This window comes from Osmerus eperlanus, chromosome 5, assembly GCF_963692335.1.
Source record: "Osmerus eperlanus chromosome 5, fOsmEpe2.1, whole genome shotgun sequence".
NCBI classification, from domain to species: domain Eukaryota; kingdom Metazoa; phylum Chordata; class Actinopteri; order Osmeriformes; family Osmeridae; genus Osmerus; species Osmerus eperlanus.
Genome location: NC_085022.1, coordinates 20159947 through 20174611, shown reverse-complemented (window position 1 = coordinate 20174611; position 14665 = coordinate 20159947). Strand labels below are relative to the sequence as shown.

At 46.4% G+C, this 14665-nt stretch overlaps 2 protein-coding genes across 2 annotated transcripts in view; both read left to right on the top strand.

Moving 5' to 3' along the window:
* Positions 1 to 4239, top strand: part of LOC134021543 (tetraspanin-18B-like) — a 29889-nt gene extending 25650 nt beyond the window's left edge. Inside the window, 7 exon segments of the mRNA XM_062462487.1 lie at positions 1024 to 1218; positions 1579 to 1653; positions 1759 to 1857; positions 2172 to 2209; positions 2211 to 2349; positions 3124 to 3207; positions 3411 to 4239. Coding sequence (XP_062318471.1) covers positions 1024 to 1218; positions 1579 to 1653; positions 1759 to 1857; positions 2172 to 2209; positions 2211 to 2349; positions 3124 to 3207; positions 3411 to 3458 — 678 coding nt within the window. The 3' untranslated portion in view covers positions 3459 to 4239.
* Positions 1 to 14665, top strand: part of nat10 (N-acetyltransferase 10) — a 97541-nt gene that overhangs the window by 25858 nt on the left and 57018 nt on the right. The window lies entirely within an intron of this gene.

Genomic DNA, 14665 nt, shown 5'->3' with positions numbered 1-14665 from the left:
ATTTACATTTAGTCATTTAGCAGACGCTCTTATCCAGAGCGACTTACAGTAAGTACAGGGACATTCCCCCCGAGGCAAGTAGGGTGAAGTGCCTTGCCCAAGGACACAACGTCATTTGACACGGCCGGAATCGAACTGGCAACCTTCAGATTACTAGCCCGACTCCCTCACCGCTCAGCCACCTGACTCCTCCAGTTAGAGGATGTGGTCCCAACCCCCCACTGAGGCGTTAAGATGTTTCAAATATCCCGCCCTTTACCTCTCCCTCACCCCTCCTCTCATCTCCTGGGCTCTCTCATCTCTCACCCTGTGGTTGTGTGTTTAACACTGCCTTCTTCTAGGCTACTATGTATAGCACATCTTGTGTTTGAAGCATACCAAACAGAACTTGATTTTCTCAACTAAAGTAATTTGTCATTGCTTGTTATTGAAGGCAGTATGTGGTTGTGTAGTTTATAAGAGGAACCCATTTATGAATACAGAATTTGAATATACCTCTCTCCTCTCCCTTTCTCTCTCTTTATCCTTCTTTCTTCCCCTTTGTCTTTTGCTCTCCCTCTTTCTTCCTCTTTCACTCTTCTCTGTCTCTCTCTGTCTCTCTCTCTCTCTCTCTCTCTCTCTCTCTCTCTCTCTCTCTCTCTCTCTCTCTCTCTCTCACTCTTCCTCTCTCTCTCTCTCTCACTCTTCCTCCCTCTCTCTCTCTCTCTCTCTCTCACTCTTTCTCTCTCTCTCTCTCTCTCTCTCTCTCTCTCTCTCTCTTCCTCTCTCTCTCTCTCTCCTCTCTCTCTCTCTCTCTCTCTCTCTCTCTCTCTCTCTCTCTCTCTCTCTCTCTCTCTCTCTCTCTCTCTCTCTCTCTCTCACTCTCTCTCTCTCACTCACTCACTCTTCCTCTCTCTCTCTCTCTCTCTCTCTCTCTCTCACTCTTCCTCTCTCTCTCTCTCTCTCTCTCTGTCTCTCACTCTTCCTCTCTCTCTCTCTCTCTCTCTCTCTCTCACTCTCCCTCTCTCTGTGTGTCTTTCCTAGTTGGGGGGCTCCTTCCTCCTGGGGGTGGGGGTCTGGGTGCTGGTGGACCCGACAGGTTTCAGGGAGATCGTGGCGGCCAACCCCCTGCTGTTCACGGGGGTGTACATCATCCTGGCCATGGGGGGCATGCTCTTCCTGCTGGGGTTCCTGGGCTGCTGCGGAGCCATCCGAGAGAACAAGTGTCTGCTGCTGTTTGTAAGTGGGACACAGGGTGTCTGTCTGTCTGTGGCTGTGGTCTTTGTGCGTGTGAAGGGGTTTGTAATGTTGGTATTTTTGTATTATGAACTTAAGTTAGTTTGACAACACAAAATCTCATTTCAGAGATTTTGTGTTTTTTTGCGAGGTCTAAAATGGAACAGAGTCCGGTCCAATAAATAGAGGACAAGAACATTCCGCCTTTGGGGCCTTTTGTGTTCCAAGCCTCGTGAATAGTTAATGCTGAGTGAAGTAGGGACAGCCAGATTCAGGTTTTTAGTGACTCGCACCCACTTTCGCCGACACTCACTCTGCAATTACTCTCTTTCTCTCTCCTGCCCTCTTACCCGCCCTCCACAGTTCTTCATGCTCATCCTCCTCATCTTCCTGGCAGAGTTGGCGGCTGCCATCCTCGCCTTCATCTTCCGGGAGCATGTAAGTTGTTCCTGCAGCAGTTGAACCTCTCGCCTCTGTCCAATGACTTACCCTGATACTGTACATGGCGACTCTAACCTCAAATCCCATTGGCTGTTGCCGTAGCTGACCAGAGAGTACTTCACCAAGGAGCTGAAGAGGCACTACCAGGGCTACAACAACACTGATGTTTTCACCTCCACATGGAACGCCATCATGACCACGGTAAAGCCAGTATTGATGCACGGCACAGTACAAAAAGCTGCTGGCAGTGCATATCCTGTCATTGTACAGCCCCCCCCCCCCCCCCCACACACACACACACACACAAAAAACAACAGCCGTAAACTTCCGTAGACAAACCTAAGAGGTTGTCAGCCTCTTCAGAGACGTCAACATTGACAGATTCCTTTCGGTCAATATTCATACCGGAATGTGCACACAGTTCTGGAGAATTGACAGTCAAGTACAGCACACACACACACACACCAGGCACTTAGATCTCACTTTCTGTCTTCGCTCTGCTCGCCTCCCCTCAGTTTGACTGCTGCGGGGTAAACAGTCCCGAGGACTTTAAGGAGAGCCCTGTTCCGGCTGATCAACCCTAACGACATGGTGCCTGCCGCCTGCTGCCAGCGCAGCGTCCAGGCCGCAGACCTGGCCTACATCAACCAGGAGCAGTGTCCTGACGGGCCACATGATGTCCGGAACAACAAGGTATGTTCTGGAGCAGGGGCTTGCTGTGTCTGTCGGGGGGCCCCGGGGGTCAGCAGGCTGGTGTGGGAGGTGAGGGGCCTGGCTCTTCACTGGCTCTCTGAGCCTCTGCTCCTATCAGCTTAATGAGAGCAGAAGACAGTGTGGTTGGAGAGAGGATATCATGGGACTGGCTCCCTCCTTCTCGGGCTGATTAGTGTGCTTTTCCATGTTTGGAGTGTCAAGGGGTTCACGTGTGTGTGTGTGTGCGCACGCGTGTGTGCGCGTGTGTGTGTCTGCATGTGTAAGATTCAAAAAAATGATTATTTTTATTGCTGTGTGTATATCCATGCGCTGTATACCGTGTCTGGGGTAGTCACGTGCAACAATGCAAGCATTTCGGTCTAGTTGCACGTTCATTAGCCTTTGTTTATCTTTGAGAGGGAGTGTGTGTGCATGCATGTGTGTAAATGAATGCCTTGAGAGGGAAACATAATTACAGTGAAAGCTGATAGCGAGCGCCCCTGCTCTCTCCTTCACCTGTTGTTGTTTGAGCCTGTGGAACAAAGAGAACTATCCGGAAGGCGTTTTGTCTCCTCCATTCACACAAAGAGCCCTCATTAACAGGCATTGAGGCCCGGGGGGGACCCGTCTCGACGCTATTCAGACAAGCTATTGTTCAGAGGCTCGCTCAATTATAGCTCTGATGCTATGTACAGTGTTGTCTTTGCGTATGATTGTGTTAATCTTGACAAAGAGATTGTGAGTGAGCCTGTGTGTATCTCTGTCTGTCTACAGGGCTGCTACTCTTCAGTGGTCGACTACTTTGAGTTGTACATCTATGTGGCTGGAGCGCTGGCCATTGTGGTGCTGACGATTGAGGTATGTACTTTTTGTTGCTAGCGTTCTGTCGTACTTTTGTTGCTAGTGACCACTTTCAAAGACGTTGTTTTCTTATCGTTCTAATGGCAGTTTAGAAAAAATATCCTGGAGTTTTAACTGTAGTGTGAGTGTCATCTAGTGGTGAAAAGTCTAGTTGCATGTTGTAAAATGTCTGCGTTCTTGTGGTTTCTCTCTGTCCACAGCTCTTCGCCATGGTCTTCGCCATGTGTCTGTTCAGGGGGATCCAGTAGGTCTACTGCAACACGGAACTTTTTGAAAAGGGAAACCAGGAGAAAAGAAAAACTAACACTTTGAACACGCTCAAAATGAACCGCAAATTTCTCGTTCTCTTTTTATATCCGGAAATTCGATGGAAAGCAACCTTCAAACAACTCGTACTTCACAGCTGGAACTTTGAGGTACTGGGTCTCAACCAAGCATAACCCTTAGAGAAAAATGGAAATGAGAAATCAAATGTAAAGTGATTTGTGTGTTAAGTTGTGGACCAGGTCTACCATGGGCCGTGTGTAAAGTTGACCAGGCATGAAGGGGGGACCATGCAGGTGAAGCCTGACCAGAAGGCACTGCACTGACTTTTGGATGAAGAATATTTATACTGAGTACAGTAACGTTGGCTGAACTGTATAGAAATATGTGTTTTGCGTACACTTGGCTGTTACCCCTTTCCTTTTACTGCGATCACACCCTCCCTAAACACGTCCTTGTTAAAGCTTCACATCTCCGATGCTGTATTATACAACTCCATGTACAGTATAGTGTGTCTATGTGCTTGTGTGCAAGAGAGAGAGAGAGAGAGAGAGAGAGAGAGAGAGTGTTGTGTAAGAATGTGGCCCCCTTGTGATCGTGATCATCCCCAAGCTTGAAAGTCAACTTCTGATTCTTTTTTAATTGTTTATTTGTATTTGGATGTTAATTGCAATAGTGGTTATATGTGGTTTTTTGGTGAAATGTATGTGTATGCATTTGTACTAGATTCTTGAAAAAGAATGACATAAAATGGCATTCAAACTCGTTGTCCTGGCGCATACTTATTCTTGTGAACATTGATACATTGGCTACATTTTGTCAAGTTTAATGACGAATGTCAAGTTTAATGATGAATGTCAAGTTTAATGACAAAGTTTAATGACATAGTTTAATGACAAATGTCAAGTTTAATGACATAGTTTAATGACATAGTTTAATGACGAATGTCAAGTTTAATGACGTAGTTTAATGACATAATTTAATGACATAGTTTAATGACGAATGTCAAGTTTAATGACATAGTTTAATGACGAATGTCAAGTTTAATGACATAGTTTAATGACGAATGTCAAGTTTAATGACATAGTTTAATGACGAATGTCAAGTTTAATGACATAGTTTAATGACGAATGTCAAGTTTAATGACATATTTTAATGACGAATGTCAAGTTTAATGACGTAGTTTAATGACGAATGTCAAGTTTAATGACGTAGTTTAATGATGAATGTCAAGTTTAATGACGTAGTTTAATGACGAATGTCAAGTTTAATTACCACATTTCTTTATTCTAGTCAACTGTCTTTTGAGACAGGTTTGCCTGTGCTGCTCCAGATGGAAGGGTCCAGCTCAGTCAATTACATTATGCATAACATGTTGGCACATGAGCTAAAAGTGTATAAATGGTTAACATATGGTACACTTTGTTAAATATAACAGTAAATAGAGTTTTGTGCTTTGTGTTTTTTTTTTTTTTTACTGTATCACCTCCCACCTATTGTTTAAACTAATAACAAACATCCAAACATTTGGAGCAAAACAATATTTGTCATGGGTGGTTGACTCAAATGAAAGTAGCCTAACTGTTGCGACCAAATCCATTGATTCCCGCCTTCCACACTTAGAACTGGAGTCCCAAGGTCACATTAATGGCCTACATAATACCACAATAGACATTCTCAAACCAGAATGTTATTATCCACTGCGTATTAGGCCTATACACTGCAAGGATATTTTTATTTTCCGATCTTCCCATTTCTCTATGAAAGAAGCGCTATCTAGCGATCATTACATGTCAGTAACAACTTCCCTATCTGAAGACTCGTCATGGGTGTCATGTGACCAACTACCCGCGCTATGAGTATGGAAAACCTTGTGCTCCTAGTGTTATCCACTCCAATCGTTCAGCTATTGAATGGCATCGATTGCTCTACAAGATAATTATTTGATACCCTGTGGTTGATTGCTGTGATAATCTATCAGTCCCACCACAATACTAGCTCAACAGCGCAAATACAGGGGAAACCAAGCTGACCAAATATGAAGCTAGGTATACTGGTTGGTAGCTAGGCTACTCCTAGCTTCAGACCTGACCCCCGGACCGGTAAGTAACTTACAGCTGAGCTAACTAGCTCGAGCTCTACGACCTTGCCAAAGCCAAGCACACCCATTTACACACTCAATGTGGAATACATAATTTAAATTATTTTTAGTTTTTTTTTTTCTTTTACAATAATTGCCTGTGAATGCCTTTCATCTGTGATCTGTTGATAAAGGAGACTGCTTGGGCTGGGAACATCTTGTGCATCAAGTAGGAAACAAACTATGCTTTAGTACCACAAGAGGGCAGTAGCACATCTGAATTATCTTAACGTGTGTGGCAGGTCAACCAGTGAAAATTGGAAACAACCTTTCAAAAATCTTCTCATTAATGTTCGGCATGTTGTATATAATATGAACAGTAACAGTAGAATTGTCTCTCCCATAAACACTGATAGTTCTGTCAAGGGTGTGTAGATTAATTTCGAGTTCAGAAATCTTAATGTAATGTAATGAAATGCAAGGAGACATTCTGTCTAATAGACCATTACAGACTCTCTAACCTGCTTGTGCTGGATGTCATGTGGTCAAACTCTCCATTGAGTCCTCATAATTCAAGTCAAATCTAATGAATTAGTTCATATAACTCCTAGAGAGCTCAAACTCTTCACACCTTGACACCGAATCACGGTTTGACATCTCTCAAACGCCTGTTTCCAGATTAAAGCAACGTGTCCCTGGTAGCTATTTCAGAAACATTTAGTTTTTGACCTTTTTAATCAGCAAGCATAGCACCAGTAGCACCATCTGTCAGTGTAGCCCCCAGCCCCTCCATTAGAAATGTCTGCATTGATTCAGGTCAGGATCTCACTGTGAGTGTTTAACAGCTGCTAAGTGTTACTGCTGGTCAGCACCGGCTCCTGAACCAGGAGTGGTGGGCTCTCCAGCACGGCATGGGTCACATGACACCCGTGTCTCGTTAACTCGGGCCCGAGGTGAGTGCCTCTCCATCAGGATCTGCTGGAGTCAGGACTGCCTCCGTCTCACACTCCGTTCAAGGAGGCAGAGGCAGCACTGCTCTGGCTGGTGCCGGAAATGAATGCATGTCAAATCTATTAAGGGGGAGTCAGGTGGCTGAGTGGTTAGGGAATCGGGCTAGTAATCTGAAGGTTGCCAGTTCGAAATGACGTTGTGTCCTTGGGCAAGTCACTTCACCCTACTTGCCTCGGGGGAATGTCCCTGTACTTACTGTAAGTCGCTCTGGATAAGAGCGTCTGCTAAATGACTAAATGTAAATGTAAATCTAGTTCTGGTAAGGATCCAAGGGGGTATTTTTTGTCGAAAAGAGATGATGGAAATAGGCTCAAATGTACCTATGGCGCAATGCAATGTGTGTGTGGGCCTGTTGATAGAGTTGTACACTCACATCCAGACAGTCTTAAAACCCGTCATTTTACTGAGGAGAACCAGAACATGTATTTGGCCCACACTGATGTTGGCATGTCTGAGACTGACAGGCCCAACTAAGACTCTTCTTGTCTGGCTGCCAATCTGTTATAGGATTTGGGCCACTGCATTGTGACTGCAGTCCAGTCTGTCTGCCAATAGAGAATCAATGTGTCTGTGCTCATTATTATAGTGAATAACGGTGTTGGCAGATGTAGAGTTACCTATAGAAGGCCTTAAAAGTCTGATCGGTCGTTCTACCTAGCTTGAGGACATCTGCAACACGGACATGATGTGCAGGACGTGGATATGAAGAGTGCAAGGGATCTTGGTGTTTTTCATTTTGAAAAAGCCATTGCTGCATCTTCAAACGTGTGACTCCGACTCTTCTCTCTTCATAAAATGTCATGCCAGGAAAGGGGGGAGGGGGGGTTGTGGGGGGTGGAGGGAGGCAGGCAGAGGGAGGGGATGGGGTGCGCAGTTTGTTTTAGCCCCCTGTTTGGAGAGGAAACTTTCATTGCTTGCTGATTTATGGGTGGTTGGACTCCCAATGGAATTGGAATGTTTTGGGTTTTTTTTTCAGCATGTAAAGCTCCCCTATACACACAGCTATAGCTTCTCTGTCTTGACTTGTGTTTATCCTGTGTGGAAGGTGTCAGGTCCGGTGGAAGGTACCGGGCCCTGAGGAAGCCCCGGAGGAGAAATACTACCCCGGCAACAAATGCCCGTTGCAAAAATTGGTTTTAAAGATAGGGCAGGCAATGCAAACCCTCATGCAAATAAGGGCTGACTGGTCCCACACTGACAATAGCTATTTTCAACGTTGAAGAGTCTATATCATAAACAAGTTGTGATCGAGACATTGGATATGGACCGGGAGCTCAGTCTGAGCCGAGGTTCTGTCCCTTCACAGCGTTATAAGAGTCAGACAGGAGTCCCACAGAACCGAAGGCCTGAGAGTGGCCTGGCCTAGGTCTGTGACGCATAGTGTGGCACGCGCTTACCGCAGCGTCACAGGAAGTGAGCTGGATCTGCCAGGAAATGGGTCCCCGTCGGGACTGCGTGTTTCTCAGGCAGAGCATCGGTCGTGTCATGAGATCGCTCTCACTTGGTGACTCACTCTGAGTCCATGTGTTTTTATTCAACAGGACTTGGATGGAGCTGTTGACTACAAATAGATGTCCCGAGCTGGGTCATGTGAGAGGACCACAAACTTCTCTGTGGTGGACGACACAGTCAGAGAGTAATGTCTCCAAACGACTCGAATGTACACGTAGGCCTTTTTTTTTTAAATCCCTAAAATTCACTTGAAAACATTCAGTTATTTTTCAGGTTACAGTCGTAGCGAGTAATGTGTTGTGGTTTATGTAGCTCAGGAGCGATGAGCGCTGAGGTAAGGCAGAGATGAATGGAGACCATCAGTCACAGTCATCCTCAGAGACCCCTACGTCCTCCACCAAACTGTTCGGGTCATGGAGGTCCCACGTGACAAGAGGAATTGACTGAGAGGGCGACGTATGACTTTGTCGGTCAGGTTTCGGTCTGGAAGTCCTGTTCACGTCGTCCGTCTCTGTCGAGCTGTTGTCTGTCTCTCCTCTCCTCAGCGGTCTCTCCTCTTTCTCCGGCGCAGTGACACTAGGCCCCCGGTGCAGCGGGGGGCTAATGTAGCGTGGAATTCCCCATAACGCAGCACCTCGTTTCTCTCTATGGAGTCTCTGTTGGCCTCTGCGGGCGTGCCTCCTGTCCTGTCCTGTCTGTCAGAGCTCCGTCAGAGAGAGAGAGAGAGAGAGAGAGACACCGGAAAGAGAGACACCAGAGAGAGGGAGAGACACCGGAGAGAGGGGGAGACACCGGAGAGAGAGAGACACCAGAGAGAGGGGAGAGAGGGGGGAGAGAGAGAGAGCGCACACAAGAGGTTAACTGTGGCGGCGTTTCTCATCTTTGACCCCCTTTGGCAGAAGAGCTTGCGTTTCCAGTGAAAACGTGCTGAGCGAGACTGGACCGAAGCACTCCATAAATCAGGTGTGGGGGGGGGGGATCTACGGGCCCCCATATCGACCAGCGTCGTAATTGAAAGCATATTGTGGAGAGGGGAGTGGCGTTGAGAGGCAAAGGGCTGCTTTTAAGGTGAGGGGGTGATGTTTGGGATGATTGTAGCTCCTCTGGGGTGGAGACTGGGAGGAGGGTGGCTACATGTTTAGGGGGGGAGGTGGGGGAGGCCCCCCAATCCCTTCAATGGTGACCCTCCTGCTTTACAGGGTGACCCGTGGCTAGAGGCCAGAGTCATTCAAGGGTGGAGTAGTGAGGGCGACGGCGTTCATGAGTCCTAACAACATGGTCAGCTCTTGTTCCTCAAAGAAGCTAAATCCTCTGTTCTCCTCGTCCGTAGCACCCAAAGAGAGATGTGTCACTGTTGAGATACACTTGAATGTCTCATTCTACAAGTTACAATCCCCAATCTCTCTATTGCAAGGTTACCTTCACTAGGAATTTTCAATAACTTCAAAAACAGTTTTCTAAGGACTTGAAAACGTGAGTGACAGAGGTGTTTTTCCGTCATGTCAGATTTTGTCTGTAATTTCGACGATTTACAGTTTACATGAGAGTAAATTGCTGCACAGCCCTAGTGTTGATTTAGCCTTGTAACCCAGTGGTTAAATCCACGCTGTTCACCTCCTACATCCTGCCCAAACCCACTTCCATGTGTCAGAACCACTTGAAATGCTTTGCCCTGACTGTTTATGCTAGCATGTCACAAAGCCACATTAGACATTTCCACACACTAATAAACGGGAGTTTTATTAGTGGTACTCTGTGAAAAATGCGATGAGTTGGGCCACTGGCAGAGCCAGAGGTGGTTAGTTGGCCGCTGACGGCTTTTAGGATGCTGGAGAAGAGACAGGCATGCCCTAAAAATGCCCATTTACATTTAGCAGACGCTCTTATCCAGAGCGACTTACAGTAAGTACAGGGACATTCCCCCTCGAGGCAAGTAGGGTGAAGTGCCTTTCCCAAGGACACAATGTCATTTTGCATGGCCAGGAATCGAACCGGCAACATTCTGAGTAGTAGCCTGATTCCCTAACCGCTCAGCCATCTGACTAGCTTACCCCTTCTCTAAGATGGCTATGGGTATGTCTCAGTGTGTAGGGCACTTGACTGCAGGTCAAATCTCTCCTGAACAAAGTTGTGATTAAAAGTGTCTGCTTAACGAATATACTGTATTTTTACCTCCTATTTAATGGCTTGACTCAGGACACCTGGTTTCTCCACTGTACGTTGATGTCACTGTACGTGAATGTGTGTAATAGCCGCACCGAGGAAGCGTTGTGCTGTGAGCGAAGAAGCAGAGAGGTGGAACTGATCCCGGTGCCGGAGCTGAGTTGTAAAACACGGTGATGGGAGGACTGGGCCCGAGCCAGGGACACCATTAGAGGGGAGGCTAGCAAGGAGAAGCCTCCCTTCCTCCTCGCTGAGATAAGCCCTTCAGTCCCCACTCTGGTCTCCCTGAGGAGGCTAACCCTCCTCACGCTGACTCACTTTGCTGCGATGACAAGACATTTTGAAAACAGAGGACTCGGGTAACCAAAACGTACAAAACCTTTGTTTTGAGATAAGTGCTTTAATGGGTTCTTGGATTTCTTTCGATTCTTTTGGTGCCTGAAGTTAGTTCGACTGGGCGATTTTTACCGGTGTTCTTGACCTGGAATGAGAGCGACCGTTTTGAGCGTGGTCAAACGGATTGATTTCCCCCTGCCTCAGGTCTCTCCTCAACCCCCTGCTCTTCTCTGGGGTTACCTGCCTCCACTCTGGGCTGGAGGGCTGACTGGTCCCACCTCTGACTTATGACCCCTACAGGAGTCTTCTCCATCTTTTTATGTAACTTACAACATCATCAATATATCATCTCGCTGCTTGCTCTTCTGATTTATGGCTGGATTGGGATCTAGCCTGTGAAGCTGAGGTAGACCCAGAGTGTTCTTATTCACGTTTTTTATGGCCCCTCGAACGTTAACGGTGCTAATCCAGACAGCCCATTCTTCCATTGGGCCAGTCTTTAAATGGTCGCCGTGCACATTAATACATCTCCATTGGTTCCAGTCACTCCGATCTGTGGGAGTCAGGACCTGTGTCACAGGTCCAGGAGCGAGTGGAAATATTTGATCTACAACCGTCCAGTTTTACTATCAGACCTAAGGGATCATTTAACAGTGTAAGCCAGTGTCAGGTCTAAAATATGACCTATTAGAGATGTGTCGCTGAAAGCTGATATAAGGACTGATTTACCGGGCCTTCCCTGCTAATGATGGCCCTTAACGAGGTGCTTAAGCATCCACTTGTTTATGGAGCAGGTTGATTGACAGGTCGGGCCGATGGAAAAATAAAAAAACGGCGAACGAGGAATAGGATCCGTCCCACTCAGCGGCGTGTCGCCGGGACCCCTGATGTAGCAGGGTGAACTTTGAAGTGCCCCTAATGGTCTTCATGGTCCCTTAACCGTGCAGGCCCTCTATTAAGGGTGTCAGTGAAGCCTGGCTGGACCAGTGTGACCTATTAAGGTTAATGAGAGCTGTTCAGGCCACAGTGAGCCACTCCCTTTCCCTCTGAATCTGTTTGTTTATCTCGTAACGCCCATGTCGGACTACGGTGGGGGTGACGGTAGGGTGGGGGCTGGAAGGGGTTCAGTCCCCACCGCTTTCTCATCGCGAGGGTGTCTCTCAAATCGGGAGTCAGGTGGCTGAGCGGTTAGGGAATCGGGCTAGTAATCAGAAGGTTGCCGGTTTGATTCCCTGCCAGGCAAATTACGTTGTGTCCTTGGGCAAGGCACTTCACCCTACTTGCCTTGGGGGAATGTCCCTGTACTTACTGTAAGTCGCTCTGGATAAGAGTGTCTGCTAAATGACTAAAATGGAAATCATCTTTCTTTTCTGGATATTTTGAGGTCAGGGACATGCTGATGTCATTGGTTCCTGTCGTGGTTGTGAGTTTGAGTGTGTTGGTTTCGACTCTAGCCCGAGGCCTATTCTAGGCTACAAGCCAATTCAACATACTGAGGGTATAATATGCAGGCTAAAAGCGATACAGTTGCTGCTGCCAAAGGCAGGAAGGAAAACATACCAAAAAACGACCAACTTTGTGAATGTATAAATGAATCGGCTTATCAATATCCCTGCACACGTAGACCTGACCTGGCCTTCATTGGGTGACAGGTTTATTTCTGTGCGGTCTCGCTTGCTTTCGCTCTTGGACCCCTTCAGGACAAAATCTCTTTCAGACAACCTTGGAAAAAGAGTGCAGTGGACGAAAGACCCCCAGTGTTCCTCCCGGGGAACCGTCCAGTCGATGGCAGGGTGGGAGTTGGCGTTGTGTTGTTCTTTTCCTGGCTGCGTCTCAGTGGTTCTAAGTGTTTGTGTCTTGAGAGGAGAAGCTCTGGCGCAATCTTTGAAATGTATGTTGGGTTTTTTTTACACATTATTTCTCTGTTTGCTACATCTGGGATAGCTACAGGAGACCTCTGAGAACTGTGAAACTTGTGTTGGGAAGACCGTTTGGTGAACAGGGTGGGCCCAGTGAATGAGTTCATCCCTGGAGGGAAGCTAGCAGTCAGGAAAGGAATTTGATTGGAGTTCCTGTCCAGCTCTCTCAGACACTAACCATGACTTGGGTATGATCTGAGGCACACCTGGGGGTGTTTACGCCCATTGAGAAGTTTTGGCTCAGTATGGAACATAATGGTTCTGAACAAGCCATGAAAAGAGCAGCAGGTTTGGGTCACAAGGTCAGTAATGACACAGAAATGCTGTGAAGTCGTGAGTTGTGAGTTTCCCTGTTTTTCTCCCCCACTCTGATACTCGCTTGTTTTCTGAACGTGTAAAGTACAGTTGCAAACTCCATTAGCCGCATTCCTATTTCACAACCTCTGTACCTCTCTGTTTGTCTCTATTTCTCTGTCTGTATCTTTGTGTCCCTGTGTCCGTTTCCTGTTCTGAATGTCCTCCCCCACTGACAGTGGAATTACAAGAATCTGTGCAACCTTACCTTGAACATCCTGTCCAGGGCTGGAAATTAACGGTGTCCCGTCGTCCCGGGGACAATAAAAAAGATGTCTGGGATAATTCTTTTTAAATATATTTTTCTAATCTTTCAAAACTTTTTGTAGAAGATATTTTTCTATTCGATATATATATTTTTTTTTTAAACTTTCCCCCCTCCTTTCTTTCACACAGCGAAAGGAGAGGAGAACAGAGAAGCCTAAAACAGAGTAAAGCAGAGCAGAGTACAATAGAGAGTTTAGTAGAGTCCTCATCAAGTTCTCATCAATGATGCAAACCTTTTTTATCACAAATATTAGTTTTCAAAACCAAAAACTTATATATATATATATATTTTTTTTTGTTTGTTTGTTTTCGAAAACCCTTTTTCAACCTTTCAAAACTTTTTTTAATTAATAATTTTGGACTTCGGGACATTACTGGGACGGTGAGGAAAAAAGATCTGATCCTGTCCCATCAACCAAATATGCACTTTGAGGAGTGTGTGTCTCTCTCCCATTGTGCCTACAGGACTGTACTATGCAGTATGTGCATTCACACATGAAGGGGAGCCTAGGAACTTGTATACAAAAAGTTGCCTTACATCATTCAGTTCATGAAGACCCATTTATTTCAAAATCACTTCAGACATATCACTTACATCAACAGCAAGTTAATTCTGTACAAATGAAGGTCGAACACTTGGAGCATGTCTGCATGTTGCAGATCTTCACCTAAATATGGACGGTTTTAGTACTCAAGATGCACAGCTGGATTCTGGAGAACGCAGAGAAGCTGTTGGCCCTAAACAGACAGGCAAACACCACTCAGAAACATTATAAGTGCAATAACTTACTGCAATGGCACAAAAAAAATTATATTAAGTCACAATCAAGAATAGAAATACGAGATTAAAATACAAATTGCTGCTCATAGCCATGAACCATTTAGAAAGCTGATTCAACCTGGTCAAAGTCCAGAGGAATTTATCATACACACAATCTTGACATTTCTTGGCATGAGTTACGGTAATACTTCAAACAATTATAGTACATTTTCAAAAGTAAGGGTTTATCTCTGGAAATCCATTATTTAACAAAAGGACAAGCAAAACAAATGTACAAGCAAAAGGAAAATACAATTTAATCAGACTTGCACACATTCACACAAACGTGATCATATAAACCATGGACCCCTGTCGCCCTGTTTCAGTAGTATCATAACGGAGTGGGAGGGAAGGCAGGGAGGGATGGATGGCGGGGTGGGAGGGGGGCAGGGAGGGGTTGGAAGGGGGCAGGTAGGGGTGGAGGGGTTGGAAGGGGGGCAGGTAGGGGTGGGAAGGGGGCAGGTAGGGGTGGCGGGGTTGGAGGGGGGGCAGGTAGGGGTGGGAGGGGGACAGAGAGGCGGGAGGGGGGCAGGTAGGGGCAGGGGGGTGGGAGGGGGTAAGGTAGGGGCAGGGGGGTGGGCGGGGGGCAGGTAGACTGCCTGAGAAATAGACAACTGTGGCAGAATACTGGGCTAGACACCCAGCAACTCCTTTGTCATCAGGATCTGGTGGACTTGACAGTCATTATTTAGTTGGACTTGACCTAACAAATGTCATTGATTTAATAGTTTAACCCTCGTGCTGCCTTCGGGTCACATGACCCAAAGGTTCATAACGAACCATCGTTGT